The sequence below is a fragment of the Melanotaenia boesemani genome, chromosome 12 (assembly GCF_017639745.1).
Source record: "Melanotaenia boesemani isolate fMelBoe1 chromosome 12, fMelBoe1.pri, whole genome shotgun sequence".
Lineage (NCBI taxonomy): Eukaryota > Metazoa > Chordata > Actinopteri > Atheriniformes > Melanotaeniidae > Melanotaenia > Melanotaenia boesemani.
The window spans coordinates 2,885,231-2,905,230 of NC_055693.1; the positions used below are offsets into that span (position 1 = coordinate 2,885,231).

A 20,000-nucleotide genomic window follows, 5' to 3' on the forward strand; every position below is an offset into this window, starting at 1 on the left:
AAATCAGGTATTTAACCCTTTGATCATACTGTGTGTGGTGGCTCCGATAATCTAATCAAAGAACAACACACACATAACAATGCTGTCCCGCAACTGAGCTACAATCTAGTCCTCCGAGCCGGACATCTCCCGTGACCACATGTCATCTAACAAAAACGAGGAGAAGAACCATGGCTGTGTCCGAATGTCCACCCTACTCCCTAACCCCTCGTTCACTACATAGGGCTACACTACATAGCACACTACATAGTGACTCATTCTCTTGGCGATTCGGACACAAAGTTGCCTATTTTTTCCTCGCCGGAAAACCACATAGCTACCGCCGTCACCACGCCAACCACAACCCCGCATCAAGATGTCATTACAAATCTAATCCAAAGTTGTGTGTAAATATTTTTATTTTTATTCCGTATTTTATTTTTTATTCTTTGTTTGTTTGCTAATAGGTAATTTAGCTCAGCTTAATTTTTTTCACCTCCTTGGGCCATGTTGAGCTTCTGCCCGCACTGCATTGTGGTCTATATTGACCACAGTGACCATCGATGCTCAATACTTTTCGAGATGCATTGTGGGTAATTTCGAGTGCCCTACTTTTTTTTCTTTCTGGACATTTGGACACTCCGTCAAAATGGCGTGACCCTTATGTAGGGCACTATGTAGGATGTAGGGTTCATATTGGGACACAGCCTCGGACACAGCCCATAGCAACAACCGGCAATAAACGAAGAAGAAGAAACCATAGCAACAACTGGCAATAAACGAAGAAGAAGAACCATAGCAACAACTGGCAATAAACGAAGAAGAAGAACCATAGCAACAACCAGAAAACACAACACCCAGCATGGAGGAGGATATATAGGACGAGGGAATGATGGTGGTCTTGGGACTATTGTTAACAGAAAAAGCCAGAACTGAAAAAAATAACGTACTGGAGACGGCGTGAGCGCGGTCTTTATTTACTTCCTTGTCCCAGCCAGCTCGCTCTCTGATTGGGTACATTCCATGCCACGTCACCATCCACGCAGTCAGAATGCACGAGTCGTCTGCCTTCCTCAAGAGTCTCCGATCGTCGGCTACGACCCGTTTCGGAGCGGATTACCAGGACAAATCTGCTTGTAGCACACCTCAGACCAAATGATGATTGGACAGAGAAATCTTTTAAGAGTCAGGATAATCGGGCGTTTGTCGTCCGTGGTCGGGAAGAAGCAAAATTGGGTCAAAAACAGCCATAAATTTTTTGTGTGTACCAGGCTTAATGATAGCACATATGAGAAACCATGTTACACTTTTCCACTTGTAAAGTGGTCGTAATCATGTAGACACGCGAGAATCTGAATCGTAATCGAATCATATTTGCAGACAGCAAACCCTCCAGAGCTCCACTCAGTCCCAGAAGGACGATTACTCCAAACTGTTGTCACATCTGTTCCAGAAGGTGCAGAGAGGCCACATTGTCATCCTCAGAGGAAAGCATGTAGCCTATAAGAAAAACAAAGAGGCTTTGAACTGATCCCTGAGGTACCCCACAGCTCAGAGTGATGAGCTGAGGCATTAACTGAGGGCACTGCTAGCCTTGTGGTTAGAGAGGGCTTGGGTCTGCACAACCAGGGTTCAAGTCCCCGGGCTTAAACCTCAACTGCTCCCCGGGTGCTGGAATCTGGCAGCCCACTGCTCCTAGCAACTAGGATGGGTTAAATGCAGAGAAAGGATTTCCCAGCTGGGATTAATAAAGAAAAAACAAAAAACAGGGCATCAGTGGTAGAAAAAGGCCCAGCAACGCTTCTACCATCAGCAGCAACTGGGGAGCGTCAAAACCTCTAAACAGCTGATGATACATTTTCACAACTGTGCCAGTTTGCTGACATATGGGTTTTAGTTCGGTTCTCCATCGGTACTAAGGCTGAGCAGCAGGCACTCCAGCAGGTAGTAAAACAGATAGGAACCACTCTGCCTGAGATCAGCACCATCTACACCACCAGCTGTCTGCACGGCTGGTGACCAGCTTACTGTTTTTGGATAGAAACGAACTACATCATGATTTATAATGTGTGGAGGGACAAAAACTGCAGCAAGTCATTTAAATAACATTTACTGATAAAGAAGATAAACTTGAATACAACATGTGCCATGTTTGTCTCTGTTATAGACCGAACGTCTGCGTAGGCACTATCACTCACCTCCACCCCCCCTTCATAAAACCATGGTAAGTTTCTTCTTCATTTAAAGTTTCCACACAGAGAAAGTCAACTTTACACTAAATACTGATCAAGTGATAATAAACCTGAGCAGAACACATGGACCCAAGACATTTAATGTTTCCTATTCTTATTATTTTCTATTCTTTTTTTTTTTTTTTTTAAATTTTTTATTTATTGGAAAAGGATACAAATAACAAAACAATACAGTATTCATCTAAAGGTTCTTTCAAAATCCCTTTCAGTTTTTATACTTTTTTGTACATACATTTAATCATAAAATAACAAAACATATTAACTAGGGTGCTTACAGTTTTTCCATTTTCCACTGAACAAGAAAAAGAGAGAAGTGTGAGAAAAAAAAAAAAAAACATGGGTTGTGCCATAAATGGAGAGGGGAGATACTCTGGAGGAGTCGCGCAAGGTTCACTTGGTGGAGGGATATATAGGTGATCCATTTGTTCCAAATTTGGTAAAACTTATCCTTCTGAGTTCTGAGAGAGTATGTCATTTTTCCATTTTAAAAATTTCAAGCGTTGTTCCATACCAATCCTCTAATGTTGGCGGGGCTGGGTTTAACCACCTTCTCGTGATAGATTTTTTACTGGCAGCTTGAAGAGCCTGCAGCAGCTTTGTGTCTGACCTCCCCTCCAGAGTTGTTACATGACCAAGGTATAGATTTACAAAGTCAAAAGTTATTTGTGCCCCAAACACTGAATTCAGAGTTTTATGAATCTCACTCCAGTAACGGTACAGTCTAGTGCAGTCCCAAAACACATGGTAATGATTAGCTTCCACTGAACCACATTGTCTCCAACACTCTGATGTCGCATTTCTGTATTTTCCCTGAAGAGGAGTTTTAAAGAATCTGATGATATTTTTCCAGCAATGTTCTCTCCACTCCAGTGAATTAGTAGATGTCCACTGGAAGTCACAGATTTCCTCCCACTCTACCTCCCCTATGCTGATTCCTGCTTCACTTTCCCACTTTTTCTTTATATGTAGAGTGTCATCTTTCCTGGCATGAAGCAGAGCATTGTATAACATTGAAATACCTTTATTTATAGTTGAGCTATAGGCAAGTTTTAAGATTTTGAAAAAATTGGATTCATTTGTTGTTAAATTTATAGTTTTGCAATGTTTATTAAAATAGGTTCGCATCTGGAGGAACCTGAAAAAGTCTGTAGCAAGTCATGTTTGGTTTGTAAGGACTGAAAACTCTGAAGTGTATTTTTGTGTGTAAAAGAGAGGTATGTCGTTAGTCCTTTACTTATCCAGGATTTAAATCTTCTGTCGTTTTTATTTGGTTGGAAGTCTGTGTCGTATGCGCACCACCTAAAGATTTTCAGCATATTACCAATTCCACATGTTTTGACCACTTTGTGCCATATTTCTAGAGTGTGGTTTATCCATGGGTTCAGGCCTGTCAGTTGATCTGCGAGCTCTTTATCTGCAATTGCAGCCTGTAATGGGAAATTAGAAGTCACCCCAAATTCCAACATCTTCCAATTAGCTACGTATTCTTGATTGCACCAGTTTAACAAGGGAATTAGTTGTGCAGCATAGTAGTAATATCTTAAGCATGGGAGTGTTGCTCCTCCACTTCTTTTTTTTAATTGCAAGACAGGGAAGCGGACTCTAGGTCTCTTTCCCTGCCATATGAAACGTGATATCCATTTATCCCATTCCCCAAGTTGGGTTTCACTCACTTCCACTGGTAAGGTCCTAAATAAATATAATAATCTCGGGAGGATATTCACTTTTACTGCATTTATCCTTGAAGTTAAGTTAAGGAAGGGGACAAGGTTCCATCTATGCAAATCAGCTTTTATAGTGGAGGACAGTGGTCCATAGTTTGCTTGAGACAATTTAGTGAGATCTTTTGGCAGGGTTATTCCTAAGTACTTTAGGGAATCTGCTCCCCAGTTGAGGTTAAATTTAATTTGTAAAGATTCAGGGGCACTGTAGTTCAGGGTCAACACCTGTGTTTTTGATATGTTTAGTTTATAGCCTGACAGTTTCCCAAAATCAGACAGCAACGACATCAGCGCTGTAAACGAGTTCTCAGGCTCCTCACAGAAGACCAAGACATCATCCGCAAACATTGCGACCTTTTGTTCTTTACCAGATACCGTAATACCTTTAACATTTCCACACTGCCGTATTAACTGACCGAGGGGTTCAATGTATAGGGCAAAAAGGAGGGGAGAGATTGGGCAGCCCTGCCGTGTTCCCCTCTCCAGGATAAAAGAGTCCGAGAGATCCCCATTTATCTTTATGCGGGCTCTTGGTTTATGGTACAGAGACTTTATTAATGATATAAAATTGTTTTTAAATCCAAATTTTTCCAGTGCTTTGTAGAGAAATAGCCATCTGACTGAGTCGAACGCCTTCTCGGCATCTAGTCCCACAATCATGGACTTGGTTTTATCTTTAGCTGTTTGTCCTATTACATGTAGTGATCTCCTGATATTGTCTAGCGTTTGTCTTTGTTGAATAAAACCAGTTTGGTCTAAGTGTATCAGGTCAGGTAAAACCTTTTCTAATCTACGCGCTAGTATCGATGTGAACAATTTATAATCTAGGTTAAGGACGCTATTGGGTCTGTAATTGCTGCAATCTTGTTTGTCTTTGCCCTCTTTAGGGATAACCGAAATAATTGCGTCCCTCCATGAGGGGGGGATTTCACCTTTTTGTATAATGCAGTTAAACGTATTTAATAAAAGAGGGGAGAGTTCTTCCTTTAGGGCTCTATACCACTCTGCGGTATAGCCATCAGCACCTGGAGACTTGCCCACCTTTAATTTAGAGATCGCCAATTGTAGTTCCTTGGTTGTTATTGGTTGCACTAATTTCTCACCTTGTGAGCTTGTCAGCACAGGTAGATCTAATGATTTTAAAAAGGTTTCAATCTGAGCCTCATTCGGCGCCTGAGGTTGTGAGTATAGAGCCTGATAGAATAGCTCAAAGCTCTCCTGGATTCTCTCCAGTTTACTTTCCACAGCCCTGGTCTGGGGTTTTTTTATTTTGTAAATAGTATTTTCTACTCTGTTTACGTAATTTATATGCTAATAGTTTCGCTGATTTGCCGCCAATTTCATAATATTTTTGTTTCAACAGGACTATTTTTTTCTGAGTATCTTGGGTGTAAATGTCGTCAATTTCACCTCGTATTTTCTTAATTTCTTCGTTTACCTTCAAATTTACTTTATTACTATCAGTTAACTGTAGTCGTTTTAGTCTTCCCTGAAGGTCGGCCAATCGTTGTCCCTTTAGTTTCTTTAAATGAGAGGTTACCGATATAATTTCCCCCTCATTACTGCTTTCAACGTGTCCCATAGAATTGTCTGGGACACTTCACCTGAGTCGTTAAATTCTAGAAAGTCTTTAACTTCTTTCTTTAATCCCTCTTTTATTTTTTTATCATTTAGTATGTTTGCATTTAATTTCCATAATACCCTCCTAATTTTTCTTTCCAAATTTATGGTTAAGGAGATTGGGCTGTGGTCAGAAAGGTCCACCGTCTTAATATTACACTCTCTTATTCTAAACCTGTCAGTACTAAACATAAAGAAGTAATCTATTCTGGAATAGACAGAATGTGCATAAGAATAATGTGTATAGTCTCTGCATTTGGGATATAGCTCCCTCCAGACGTCTATTATGCCCAGCTCTGTCATTAAGGATTTCACCTTCTTAATTAATGGGGTTTCTTGTTGAGATGTTCCTGATGCATCTAGGTTAGGGTTCAACCTAATGTTGAAATCTCCGCCACAGATCACAACCCCTTGGGAATTTACCATTTGGTCAAATATATGTCTATAAATTTGCCAATTACTACCCGGGGGAATATAGACATTTATAAAAGTTATTTTGAATCCCTCTATCTTCCCTGTTATCTTTATAAATCGACCCTCATCGTCCTGTAGTTCTGAGATATGTTCGTAATTAAGTGCGCTCGATATTAATATAGCGACTCCTCTCTTATGACCTAGATTATAGGAGGATGAAAATACATGCTTGAAACCTCTCTTTTTCAATTTTGTGTGTTCAGCTTGACTCAAATGGGTTTCCTGGAGAAAGGCCACCTGAGCCCTTTCCTTTTTTAATTTTGACAAGATCTTGCTCCTCTTGATGGGATTCAAGACTCCATTTACATTGAATGAAATGATTTCAACCGGTTCCCCTTGCATGTTATTTTAACTTAATAACAATATGAGTTCATTCTCCTCTCCTGATAGACTGTAAGCAAATCCCTTTTAACGTGGTAACTGAACAATGATACCAAAACCACAACAAACAATAAGAACAAAAAACAATGACCATCTTTCCCAACCTCAAGGTCTCTTTACTGACCTGTTCCAAATTTGAGGGATAGCCTCTGCCCCCCGTGGGGGCTAGGGGGCCCTCTACCGTGAAGGCAGCCATAGAGGATTACTTTCCCCTTGTCCTTCCTCTCCACTGTTTGACCAAAGTCTTTTATGATGCAATTATTAAATCTGGCTTCTTTTTTTTTTTTTTTTTTTATAATAACCCCTAAGGCCAGTATAGGTATTTGACTCTGCAATGAAAATTTCAGTCTGTAATGTCTGCTTCTGGACGTCTAAATACTTGCAGCTTTTCCTTGTAGCTCGTTGTTTTTCTGGCCCTGGTTGTCCGCCAGGTCCGCACTGGTTGCCACATTCCTCGCTGAATCCTCTCCATTAACGATGACGGTTGCGTGATCACTTTCACCGGCAGGTCTCGCCTCGCAATGTCCGCCGTCGCCTCCTCCACCGTCTCTTAGGTCGTTGTCCCCTCTTCGTAGAAAACCCTCAAACGAGCTTGTTTTCTTTTAGTACTCTCCTGGCTTCAGCATATTCTCTTCTTTTGTTTAATATTCCCGGAGCGTAGTCATGATCAAGGCTGATCTTATTATTTTCGAGGATAAAGCCTTTCTTCTGCCATGCCAACTGAATCACTTCTTCCTTCATTCTGAAGCTCAGGAATCTGACTAGGATGGATCTGGGTTGAGCATCAGGTGGGGGTTGCGGTGCAAGCGCCCGGTGGGCTCTTTCTATCTGCAGATCCCTCGTTGTGGGAATACCAAGGTTTTCTCTGAGTAGCTTCTCTATGAAAGGAATCAGTGCCTTCGGGCTCCCTTCTGCTCCTTCTGGAATACCATATATCCTCACGTTTTCTCTCCTCGAACGGCTTTCTTGGTCTATTAACTTTAGCTGGAGTTGTTCTTGTATTTTTAGCATTTCGGCTAGCACCTCCTCAACACTTTGCAACTTCTCCTCGTTCCCCACAATTCTTTCTTCGGCGTCGTCAAGTCTCGAGTTGGTCCTAGCAATCTCCTCCCTGATGTCTTCAAGTTTTTGGTTATTATCTTGCCTGAATTCCCGTAATTCTTTTAATATTAGCGTCAGGCTCGCCGGGTCCTCCTCCTCATTTGCCGTGTTCTCGGGTTTATTAGCTACAGTGCTGCTAGCATTAGCCTCCTCGTGTTGCAGCACGTCGCTGTTTTTAACTGTTACCAGAGCGGATTTCCTATTTTTTTGCTTTGAGGCCATCTTCTCCCCTTTCTAAAAGTTTAAAACCACTGATTTTACTTCTGTTATCTTGACTTTCGGGGTATTTTCTTGCTTTTGGTCAGGAGATTACGATCTATGCCACCATCCCTTGGTAACCCGGAAGCGGAACCTCTATTTTCTATTCTTATATGTTATTCCACTGAAGGAAAAGTGAATAAAGCTAAACCAGAATGTAAGCAGAGCAGGAGCAGCCTCTCGCACAACTCAGCAACATTTCAGATAGGATTTAAAAATGTGGAAACTGTCCAGAAATTCAGTGATTTTTCATAAAGGAAGAGCAGAGTTAATTAGCAGGAAGTGCTAATAAATAAATATTACACACCTAACATCTAAACAATCAGGTCCCAGCTGTAATTAAGATTAATTTATACTGCTTGACATGGAAGGTTTCTGTTGCTGCTTTCAGCAGTAAGGCAAGTTTATTTATACAGCACATTTCATGTAGAAGACAATTCAAAGTGCTTTACATAAAACATTAAAAGCATCACGGCGGGTGCAGGAAGCAATAACAAGTGCATTAAAAACAAACTCTAAAAGAAATGAAATAAAAACAGGGAAAAGCTCAAATAAAACAGATAAAAAGCCAGAAATAAAGCTACAGTGTGGAAAATTAACAGCTGTTCTGATAAAAGGCAGCAAATCCATCCATCCATCCATCCATCCACCCACCCATCCATCCATCCATCCACCCATCCATCCGTTCATCCACCCATCCATCCATTTATCCGTTCATCCACCCGTTCATCCATCCATCCATCCATCCATCCATCCATCCACCCATCCATCCATTTATCCGTTCATCCACCCGTTCATCCATCCATCCACCCACCCACCCATCCATTCATCCGTTCATCCACCCATCCATCCATCCACCCTTTCTTTCTTTTTTTCTTTCTCTCTCTCTCTCTCTCGCTCTCTCTCTCTCTCTCTCTCTCTCTCTCTCTCTCTCTCACTCACTCACTCACTCACGTACTTACTTACTTACTTATGCTCATGTATGTATTTATCTGCGTTCCAGAATTTAGAGTTCCGCTTGGGTCACATCTCTCGCTGCAGGCGGGAGAATGATGAATCATCATCTGAGGTTTGTAATAAAACCTTTAATCCTCCTCATGTTTCCATGTTAGCGCTGCACAATGTCGTATGCACAGGAAAACATGTGATAATGCTGTTGAAAGTTGCCATGACGACATGATCTGCCATAAATAAAAATTGATGCCACTTTGATGTTCACTTGGTTTTTCATTGTAAGTAGGCAGATGCAGGAAATTCTGGTTTTATTGTAGAGAGGGATTTGTTTGTGTAAAATAATTTCTGATTATCTTATTTATTTATTTTACTCTGTCCTGTCCAGCATGGTGGTGGCAGAATGATGGGCTGGCTGCTGTGTTGTGCAGAGCAAATTTGCTTTGCCAAGAGGAGCTTTGTGGGTATAAAGCTCCTCTTGATAATCTGATTAATTTAGTGTTTTTTTAAAATATTATTTATTTATTTTGAATTATGGAATTTATGTAATCTTGCTGAACCTGACTGGAGGGGACAGAAAAAAAGGAGGGTGTAGGGTGCACATTTGGACACAGCCTCGGACACAGCCCATAGCAACAACTGGCAATGAACGAAGAAGAAGAACCATAGCAACAACCGGCAATAAACGAAGAAGAAGAACCATAGCAACAACTGGCAATAAACGAAGAAGAAGAACCATAGCAACAACTGGCAATAAACGAAGAAGAAGAACCATAGCAACAACTGGCAATGAACGAAGAAGAAGAACCATAGCAACAACCGGCAATAAATGAAGAAGAAGAACCATAGCAACAACTGGCAATAAACGAAGAAGAAGAACCATAGCAACAACTGGCAATAAACGAAGAAGAAGAACCATAGCAACAACCAGAAAACACAACACCCAGCATGGAGGAGGATATATAGGACGAGGGAATGATGGTGGTCTTGGGACTATTGTTAACAGAAAAAGCCAGAACTGAAAAAAATAACGTACTGGAGACGGCGTGAGCGCGGTCTTTATTTACTTCCTTGTCCCAGCCAGCTCGCTCTCTGATTGGGTACATTCCATGCCACGTCACCATCCACGCAGTCAGAATGCACGAGTCGTCTGCCTTCCTCAAGAGTCTCCGATCGTCGGCTACGACCCGTTTCGGAGCGGATTACCAGGACAAATCTGCTTGTAGCACACCTCAGACCAAATGATGATTGGACAGAGAAATCTTTTAAGAGTCAGGATAATCGGGCGTTTGTCGTCCGTGGTCGGGAAGAAGCAAAATTGGGTCAAAAACAGCCATAAATTTTTTGTGTGTACCAGGCTTAATGATAGCACATATGAGAAACCATGTTACACTTTTCCACTTGTAAAGTGGTCGTAATCATGTAGACATGCATGAATCTGAATCGTAATCGAATCATATTTGCAGACAGCAAACCCTCCAGAGCTCCACTCAGTCCCAGAAGGACGATTACTCCAAACTGTTGTCACATCTGTTCCAGAAGGTGCAGAGAGGCCACATTGCCATCCTCAGAGGAAAGCATGTAGCCTATGAGAAAAACAAAGAGGCTTTGAACTGATCCCTGAGGTACCCCACAGCTCAGAGTGATGAGCTGAGGCATTAACTGAGGGCACTGCTAGCCTTGTGGTTAGAGAGGGCTTGGGTCTGCAGAACCAGGGTTCATGTCCCCGGGCTTAAACCTCAACTGCTCCCCGGGTGCTGGAATCTGGCAGCCCACTGCTCCTAGCAACTAGGATGGGTTAAATGCAGAGAAAGGATTTCCCAGCTGGGATTAATAAAGAAAAAACAAAAAACAGGGCATCAGTGGTAGAAAAAGGCCCAGCAACGCTTCTACGATTGGCAGAAACTGGGGAGCGTCAAAACCTCTAAACAGCTGATGATACATTTTCACAACTGTGCCAGTTTGCTGACATATGGGTTTTAGTTCGGTTCTCCATCGGTACTAAGGCTGAGCAGCAGGCACTCCAGCAGGTAGTAAAACAGATAGGAACCACTCTGCCTGAGATCAGCACCATCTACACCACCAGCTGTCTGCGCGGCTGGTGACCAGCTTACTGTTTTTGGATAGAAACGAACTACATCATGATTTATAATGTGTGGAGGGACAAAAACTGCAGCAAGTCATTTAAATAACATTTACTGATAAAGAAGATAAACTTGTATACAACATGTGCCATGTTTGTCTCTGTTATAGACCGAACGTCTGCGTAGGCACTATCACTCACCTCCACCCCCCCTTCATAAAACCATGGTAAGTTTCTTCTTCATTTAAAGTTTCCACACAGAGAAAGTCAACTTTACACTAAATACTGATCAAGTGATAATAAACCTGAGCAGAACACATGGACCCAAGACATTTAATGTTTCCTATTCTTATTATTTTCTATTCTTATATGTTATTCCACTGAAGGAAAAGTGAATAAAGCTAAACCAGAATGTAAGCAGAGCAGGAGCAGCCTCTCGCACAACTCAGCAACATTTCAGATAGGATTTAAAAATGTGGAAATTGTCCAGAAATTCAGTGATTTTTCATAAAGGAAGAGCAGAGTTAATTAGCAGGAAGTGCTAATAAATAAATATTACACACCTAACATCTAAACAATCAGGTCCCAGCTGTAATTAAGATTAATTTATACTGCTTGACATGGAAGGTTTCTGTTGCTGCTTTCAGCAGTAAGGCAAGTTTATTTAAACAGCACATTTCATGTAGAAGACAATTCAAAGTGCTTTACATAAAACATTAAAAGCATCACAGCGGGTGCAGGAAGCAATAACAAGTGCATTAAAAACAAACTCTAAAAGAAATGAAATAAAAACAGGGAAAAGCTCAAATAAGACAGATAAAAAGCCAGAAATAAAGCTACAGTGTGGAAAATTAACAGCTGTTCTGATAAAAGGCAGCAAATAGAAAAGTTTTAACTCTGATGTAAAACTGCTGAGTCAGCAGACCTGCAGTTTTCTGGGAGTTTGTTCCACATGTGAGGAGCATAAAAGCTGAACTCTGCCTCTCCACGTTTAGTTCTGACTCTTGGAACAAAAAGTAGACCTGACCCTGATGACCTGAGGGATCTAGTTCATAATGAACCAGAAGATCCTGAATGGATTCTGGTCCTAAACCTTTCAGGTCTTTGTAAACTAACAGCAGGATTTTGAAGTCAGTTATTTGCCAGACAGGAACTCTGTGTAAAGATGTGAGGACTGGAGTTCTAACTGCAGCTGTCTGATGGACTTTTAGGGAGACCTGTGAGGACAGCATTACAGTAGTCCAGTCTACTAAAGATAAATACATGGACCAGTTTTTCTAAAATCCTGCTGAGTCATCAGTCCTTTAATCGTCCAGATGTTCTTTAAGTGATAACAGGCCGACTTCACAGCTGTCTTAATATAACTGCTAAAATCCAGGTCTGAGTCCAGGACTACTCCCAGGTTTCTGGCTTTGTCTTCATTTAACTGAAGGAAGTTCTGGCACATCCAATCTTCAATCTGATCCATGCAGTTGATCAGAGTCTGGATTGGACTGTAGTCTCCTGGTGAGCTGGTTATGTAGATGTGTGTGTCATCAGCATAACTGTGGTAACATGTTTAGTTGTTTCCATAATGTGAGCGAGTGGCAGCATGTAGATGTTGAACAGCAGCGGCCCCAGGATGGAGCCTTGGGGAACTCCACAGGTTATTTTAGTTTGCTCAGATTTATTGTTACTTATAGACACAAAGTAGTCCCTGTTTTTTAAATATGACTCAGACTAATTATTTACAGTGCCAGAAAGTCCAGATGTTCTGGTTGACCGTGTCAAATGCAGCACTGAGATCCAGCAGTACCAGGACTGAAATGTTCCTGCTGTCTGTGCTCAGGTGGCTGTCATTAAAGACCTGAACTAGAGCATCTCAGTGCTGTGGTGTGGCCAGAAACCTGACTGGATGACATCAGAACAGGTATTTAGTGTCAGGAAGTTGTGTAGCTGCTGGAAGACCTTTTTCTAGAATCTGACTAAGAAAGGGAGGTTTGATATTGGCTTGTAGCTGCTCATGAGGGACGAGTCCAGGTTTTTCTTTTTCAGTAGTGGCTTGATGACGGCTGTTTTTAGGGTCTGAGGGAAGACGCCTGAAAACAGAGACGTGTTTACAACGTGGAAGATATCTAAGGCCATGCATCCTGAAACATTCTTAAAAACCCGGTTGGCAGGACGTCAAGACAGCAAGTGGTGGTTTTCAGATGGACAAGGATCTCATCCAGGTTTTTAGGACTGACTGGAGAAAAGTGTGTCCTGGTGTTCATGTCTCTATTCTACAGTCATTTAGCAGACGCTTTTAAGTGGACACAGACGCTCTGAGTGGACACAGCGACATATGTCCTGCCCCTGGCATGGAAGCACTGACTGACTGCCTGGTTTTCTGAATTTAGTCAGTAAAGAAAGAAGCAAACTCATTCCAGGCCCAGTTGGATAGAAGTTCTGGGTTACTGACCAGGAGGATCAGTTAGCCTGTCAACAGTAACGAACAAGGCTCGAGCTTTATTGCTTTTCTTAGCAATGATGTCAGTAAGAAAGATGGTCTGCATTTCTCAGCTCCAGCTTAGAAATCCTCAGTCTCTCTTTATAGATCTCATAGTGAACCTGCAGCTTTGTTTTCCACCACCTGCGTTCAGCTTCTCCACATTCTGGTTTTCCAGCTCTTACCAGCGTGGCATTTTTCCATGGAGCTCTTTTTTTGGCAGCGATCACTTTCACCTCGATGGGAGCAAAGACATCAATAATGCTGTAATTTTACTATTGAAATGAACCACAAGCTCATCAGCTGTAGGCCGGGGGTGGGGGATGATGGAGAAAAAGCTGGTAGAAACATCCATCAGCACAACCTGGGAAATCCTCAGACCTTTAGAGACGATCAGATCCAGACAGGGTCCTCTGGTCCACATGCTGAGTTAGACCAAAGTTATCAAGAACATCGTTCTTTGGTCCCTCCGTCCTCCGGGTTCTCAGCATGAATGTTGGAATCACCAACAATAACTACACCGTCAGAGTCGACAGATTACTGACAGCAGTTCAACGATGTCATCAGAGACGCTGCTTGGTGTTCGGGTGGCCTGTATATGTCAAGGACCACCACATGAGAGGGGAGGGCATCTAGAGAGACACATATTCAAATGAAGCAAAGTTTTTCTAAGATATTTGCTGCATTGGAGGGAGTCATTTAAGCTAACAGCCCCTCCTCCACCTTTCTGATGTGATCTAGCTCCACCCACAGAGCTGAAGTCTGGAGGGGTCGCTTCTATAGGAACAAGCCAATCATTTCTCTGTCTAACCAGCTTTCTGGTAAAAACAACAAATTAAGTTTGTGCTTTGTAATAAAATCACTTAATAAAAATGTTTTTCCAGCCAAAGATCTGCCATTTAACAAAGCTAGCTTCAGTGTGCTAAAAACACTACCTGTCCAGGTGTTGTTCTGGGCAGACTGAGGCTGATGAGGAATGAACACAAGATTTGATAAATTATAGAATGTGTTGGGTGAATATGGCTTTTCCGAACATTTATCAGTCGTTTTTTGTTGCCTATTAAAGCAAGAATGAAGGAAATTACTTGCCTATCAGGCCCCAGCTTAGAGAGACATAAGTAGAAATAGACATGGTTCTAGTGTACCAGCCTACATTCACACCAGTTTAACCAGAACCAAACTGGAAGTAAACATTAAGATGCTGGATATTCGGTTAAAGGTGGACGGTAGGCCCGCCATCTGCGTACGGTAGGCGTACAAGGATTGATGTACCTTAGTGAGTCTATCTGAACTTTGTTTTTAATCGGGTGGTCTGTAGTCATTATACCGTCGCCTTCTGTGGAAGATCTGGGGGAGTAAATTGGTTGGTTTCTTCTTCTGTGGTATCTGCTGCGTCTGTCCAGCAGCTGGACAGATGGACATCTAAGACCACGTCCAGCTCGTCTTTTGCCATGATGGTATTCCTTCTGCACTTTCTGTGGCTGAGTGATTATTTGGTCTGGTTTAACTTCTTAAAGATTAATGCTTCAAAGTTGAAGGAAGGAGATTATTACTGATTCCAGGAAAGACGGTATAGCTAGCTTACCTGTAGTTATTTCAGGTGATGACAGGCTGACTTTAGTCTGAATGAAAGCTCATCAGTGGATGTTTTCTATCTGTGGTTTTAATGTGGATTCTACTTCTCCTAGGAGAACTTTTATTCTTGTTTTATGGAGTTTTGGTGAAGTTTTATCTCTATCTGCTGATTTGGTGCTTTAACATGTAAGAACAGGAACAAAATGAATCTTAGAAGTGTGCAGTAAAATAGCCAAAATGACCTCTCAGATCTGCACAAGCAGAGGTCAGTGAATGAAGCCAGACTGATCCTGGTAGATCTGGACCATCCACCACAGAGAGTCTAGGCCTTCTGGCTGCAGATATCTGCTGCAGAGACAAAAAGACTCGTTTGTCCCTGCAGCAATTAGCCCTTAAATGTCCTGATGTCATTTGTTTGGTATCTTTCTACTGGCTGTAGAGCATATTTTCCGAGGGGATAATAAAGGTTTTTGAACTTTATTGAAACACAGGGTGAAGCACTAGTGTGACCGTTGACATTAATACTTCAGTTTTTATTCATATTTACTTTGTTTTCTTGTCATTACTCTTTCTGTAGAGTCCATGTGAACTTGGATCTGTTGAAATGATGAATTTAACTGAAGATGAACCTGGTCCTCAACCTGCTAAAGCCCACATTTTTGATATTTTCGCTGAGTGTCACTCCTCTGTCGTCCATCCTCCTCCTCCTGTGGTCCATCCTCCTCCTGCAGTCCATCCTCCTCCTCCTCTTCCTGCAGTCCATGCTCCTCCTCCACCTCTCTGGGGGGATCTACATATCCCTTATGGATCTACGAGTGTTTCCTTCTCCACACTACAAGGCCATGGGCTATCACCAGAGGTGCAGCAGGGTGTAAGATCTCCAGTAATAGTATCTGGTCCTGGATTCACTGGACAGCCTGGACCTGCAGTTATCGGACAGCACATAACTGAGGGTTTTGTTTTTGGACAGAGCGCTGCAGGTGTAAGTTTTGGACAGAGCGCTGCAGGTGTAGGTTTTGGACAGAGCGCTGCAGGTGTAGGTTTTGGACAGAGCCCTGCAGGTGTAAGTTTTGGACAGAGCGCTGCAGGTGTAGGTTTTGGACAGAGCCCTGCAGGTGTAAGTTTTGGACAGAGCGCTGCAGGTGTAGGTTTTGGACAGAGCCCTGCAGGTGTAAGTTTTGGACAGAGCGCTGCAGGTGTAGGTTTTGGACAGAGCCCTGCAGGTGTAAGTTTTGGACAGAGCGCTGCAAAAACACAGTCAACTGCTGACTCTTATCAACCACGGAGGGGAACCACTGACCTATCTATTCCAGAAGCTCAAATCCTGCAAAGTTTTGGAAATCAGCATCTGGGTTTTGGCAGTTTTGCTGAACCTCTCCACCGCTCTCAGCTTTCAACTCAGGGTCTGTCCTCCGCATTTATGTCCCCTTGGCTAGGGGACAGCAGTGTCGGTCCACCAGCAGCTGTTGGTGGTCTGCGCAAAGGCAAGTTACTGCCAAAAGCCATGTCTTCTGCAGCCAGGAGGCTTTCCTCTTACCAAGCTGCATATGTTCAGGGTGATGTGCTTCCTGATCGGACTGTAGAACCACCTAAAGATGTCACTGAAGCTTTATCTAGAAAGCTTTCTTTCAGAACCAAGAACGGATCCCTCGTGTCCAGCTCTGCTGCTCTGCCGAGACAACCTCATTTTGTCCAGTGCTGTTTAATGTCAGAGTCACTTTCCCTTCCGCCTCCAGCTGAGACCGTTACACAAGACCGTCCGCCAACACATGACGCTCCACATCAAGTTCTTCATGAAAAGATTTTATCTCTACCTGCTGCAGAGCTTTCTAACGTCGATATGGTGCATTCATATGCATCATTCAGCGTTGGATTTCCTGCTCCTCCTGCAGCAACTCCTCCATCATCTGAGTGAGTCTGAAATATTCTGTTGTTTCCTGATTTTTCATTTTAAATCAGAAGTCTCAAACTTGTCGTCCGATCTGGTCTTCAGTGGGTCGAACTAGTAAAATAAAAGTATAATATTTTAAAATAATATTTTTGTACAAAGAAGTGCAAGCACATAATCCACAAGTTTACATTTAATGAACTTTCCTTTTAGGACACGAACAACCTGGAATGTCTGGAGAAACATAAGTTTCAGTTATATTTTACCTCATTTACACATTTTGTATAAATTTTATATATTTAATTTTATTTGTATTAATTTTGATGGATTTAGTCTCAGTATTTGAGATATTTTGAGTCCTAATTTTATCATACATAAGATCTGTTCTTGCCTTAAGTATTTTATATTTAAACAGAAAAAATTAAACCTCACGTGGACACGTTAGAGGTTAGTTTTAGTTTATTATGTTTATTTTTTAACAAAGTAAAAAGAGAAGAAAATAAAAATAAAACAAAACAAAACAGAGACAAAATAAAAACTAATTTAAATTTTTTGACATTTCCTTTAAATCATTGTGGTATAAAATAGAAGAACTTTTCCAGGCAGGACAACCAAATAAACAAACACCACCACTACAGGTGAAATAAAACAAATAAATTGCGTTAAAATTTATTTCAACTTAAAAGATAAACTAATATATTTTATAGACTCATTACGTGTAAAGTGAGATAATCCAGCACATATTTCTTATAACTGGTGATCATGTTTTACAGCTGAAAACCTTTCAAATTTAAACCTCAGAAAGTTCGAATATAAAAAGGAAACTGAATCCAGAACTGTGACCTGGTGAAGAGTCTAGTCCTGCGTATCAACCCAGTTCTCGATCTAGTCCTGCATATGAACCCAGTTCTTGGTCTGAGTCCTGCATATGAACCCAGGTCTCGGTCTGAGTCCTGCATATGAACCCAGTTCTTGGTCTAGTCCTGCATATGAACCCAGTTCTTGGTCTGAGTCCTGCATATAAACCCAGGTCTCGGTCTGAGTCCTGCATATGAACCCAGTTCTCGGTCTGAGTCCTGCATATGAACCCAGTTCTCGGTCTGAGTCGTGAATATGAACCCAGTTCTTGGTCTGAGTCCTGCATATAAACCCAGGTCTCGGTCTGAGTCCTGCATATGAACCCAGGTCTCGGTCTAGTCCTGCATATGAACCCAGGTCTCGGTCTAGTCCTTCATATGAACCCAGTTCTTGGTCTGAGTCCTGCATATGAACCCAGGTCTCGGTCTGCATGGACTCCTGCCTCCATGCAGGAGCAGCTGGACTAGAGGACTACCACGTGTGAAGTCCAGGATCCATCTGTGTGTGGTGGCTCTGGAAGCGCTAACTCCAGCCTCAGTCCACTCCTCCTGAAGCTCCCCCACGTTTCTGAACGGTCTGTTCCTGACCGTCCTCTCCAGCTGCTTCATCCTGCTGCTTGTTACAGCTTTTCCTTCCACTCAGCTTCTTCTGCAGTCGCCGGCTGAGGCGTTCCCTCCTTGTGGAGGAGTCGATGATGGTTTCCTGCCCAGCTGTCAGGTCAGCAACCTTCCCCATGCTGCTGGATTCTACGGAAACAAACTGAGACCATTTAAAAGCTCAGGAGTCCTCTGCAGGTGTTCTGGATGAATCAGCTGGTTAGAGCGCTGTTAGAACACTGACCTTTTTCATTATATTCTAATATCCTGAGATTTAGATTTTTGGGGTTTTCATGAACTGTGAGCTATAATCATCAGTTATTACAAATAAATGCCTGAAATGCCAGATCGGACCGTCCGGAGGGCCGAGTGACTGACCGCCTGGTTTAAAGGAGGTGTTGTTAGTCTGTGCTTTGCTGCTGTGAGTTACCTGTGTGGTTGTTCCAGGAGGAAGCTGACGGACGCAGAACTGAAGCTGAAATGGACGAAGATCTTCCAGCTGCAGCACTTGGTGACATATTTTCACTTTTTATCCTTTTCATAACGAACTGAAAGCTGAGAAGCTGCCGGACTGCAGCTCCACCTTCTTTCATTCCTACAGTTAAGCTAGATGTAGATCTTGGGTTTTTTACAGTCTGATCTTGGACTGAACTTGTAGGAACATCGGCTCCTGGGAAGGTTGATGGGCTGTCTTTAATGCTGAATGAATGATGGACTCCAGACCCAAATAGCAAAAGTCATTTGGCTCAGATCCGGCCCGGAGTCCACCAAAGATATGGTACAGATCCGGGTCCGTGTCCTTTGGTATGATGGGTCAAAACCAGTGTTTTTCTAAATCCGGACACTGACTCAGATCTGTAATGCGGCTCTGGGCCGGATTTTTGGTGGACTCTGGGCTGGAGCTGGGCCAGAACTTTGGTGGACTCTGGGCTGGATTTTTGATACCTGGGGATAGTTCAGAAATGACCTCATAACCCTTCCCAGATAGACTCAAAGATCCACAGACCCTTGAGACTGATATCAGTGTTTAGTTATTAGTTTCCAAAAGTTTCTTCTGTAATTAAAGCTTTTCATTAAAGGTTTTACTGAAAACAGTCGTCGTGCTGAAACACACCTGTCCTCAGGTTGGACAGATTTTCAGATTCTGACTCTTAGTTTCTGTTCAGTAAATAATGAAACACCATCATCTGTCATCCAGGGCTGGAGTTGCTGATACGAAGCACATTATTTTTATGACATTCTGACACAGAAAAGCTGAGAATAAACAGACCTGAGACTTGACTAAAATTACCGAGAAACAATGATCTGATTCGGTGTAAAGGTTTCAGAGTTAAGGAGACTTGTTTGATCCGAGGTTTCGGTTTCTGTCGGTGTCCCGGTTCCTCGTCTTTACTCTGATCATGATGATGATGTTCGTCTGTGGCAGGACGGTTTCTGGGATCTGACCACGGAACTGGGAGACTTGATAAACCTGAACGTGGACGTCTTCACCAACATCTTCCTGAAGAGCAAAGGCATCAGTTCTCTAGGTGAGAGGAACCATTTTTATTGTTAACTTTAATGTTTGTCTGAAATTTTTAAGTCTTTTTGCTGCTGGCAGCTGAGTGTTGTTCCTGACAGCTGGAAAACTAATTTGACATAGAATCCATAGTTAGTTTTTATTTGTCTTAGGGGTGAGTAAAGTAATCCTAGGTGTTTTGTTTGTAAACAGGAAAAAATGTGTGTGTGTTACAGGTGTGAAGGCCCACGCAGACATCCTTAGGATGGTGGCGACTCTCCTGGTCCTGCAGCTGCTG

General features: G+C 42.3%; 1 protein-coding gene across 2 annotated transcripts in view; it reads left to right on the top strand.

The window, feature by feature from the left end:
* Nucleotides 1–20,000, top strand: part of LOC121650213 (protein mono-ADP-ribosyltransferase PARP4-like) — a 52,908-nt gene that overhangs the window by 28,882 nt on the left and 4,026 nt on the right. The window contains exons 33-40 of one of the 2 annotated variants that reach the window (XM_042001599.1): nt 2,147–2,203; nt 8,790–8,855; nt 10,991–11,047; nt 15,440–16,089; nt 16,123–16,773; nt 18,652–18,715; nt 19,631–19,733; nt 19,939–20,000. The exon at nt 19,939–20,000 is cut by the window's right edge and continues 71 nt beyond it. In XM_042001599.1, the coding sequence (XP_041857533.1) occupies nt 2,147–2,203; nt 8,790–8,855; nt 10,991–11,047; nt 15,440–16,089; nt 16,123–16,773; nt 18,652–18,715; nt 19,631–19,733; nt 19,939–20,000 (1,710 nt within the window). Of the gene's footprint in view, nt 1–2,146; nt 2,204–8,789; nt 8,856–10,990; nt 11,048–15,439; nt 16,774–18,651; nt 18,716–19,630; nt 19,734–19,938 lie in introns of both variants that reach the window. The other variant, XM_042001598.1, reaches the window with a different exon arrangement.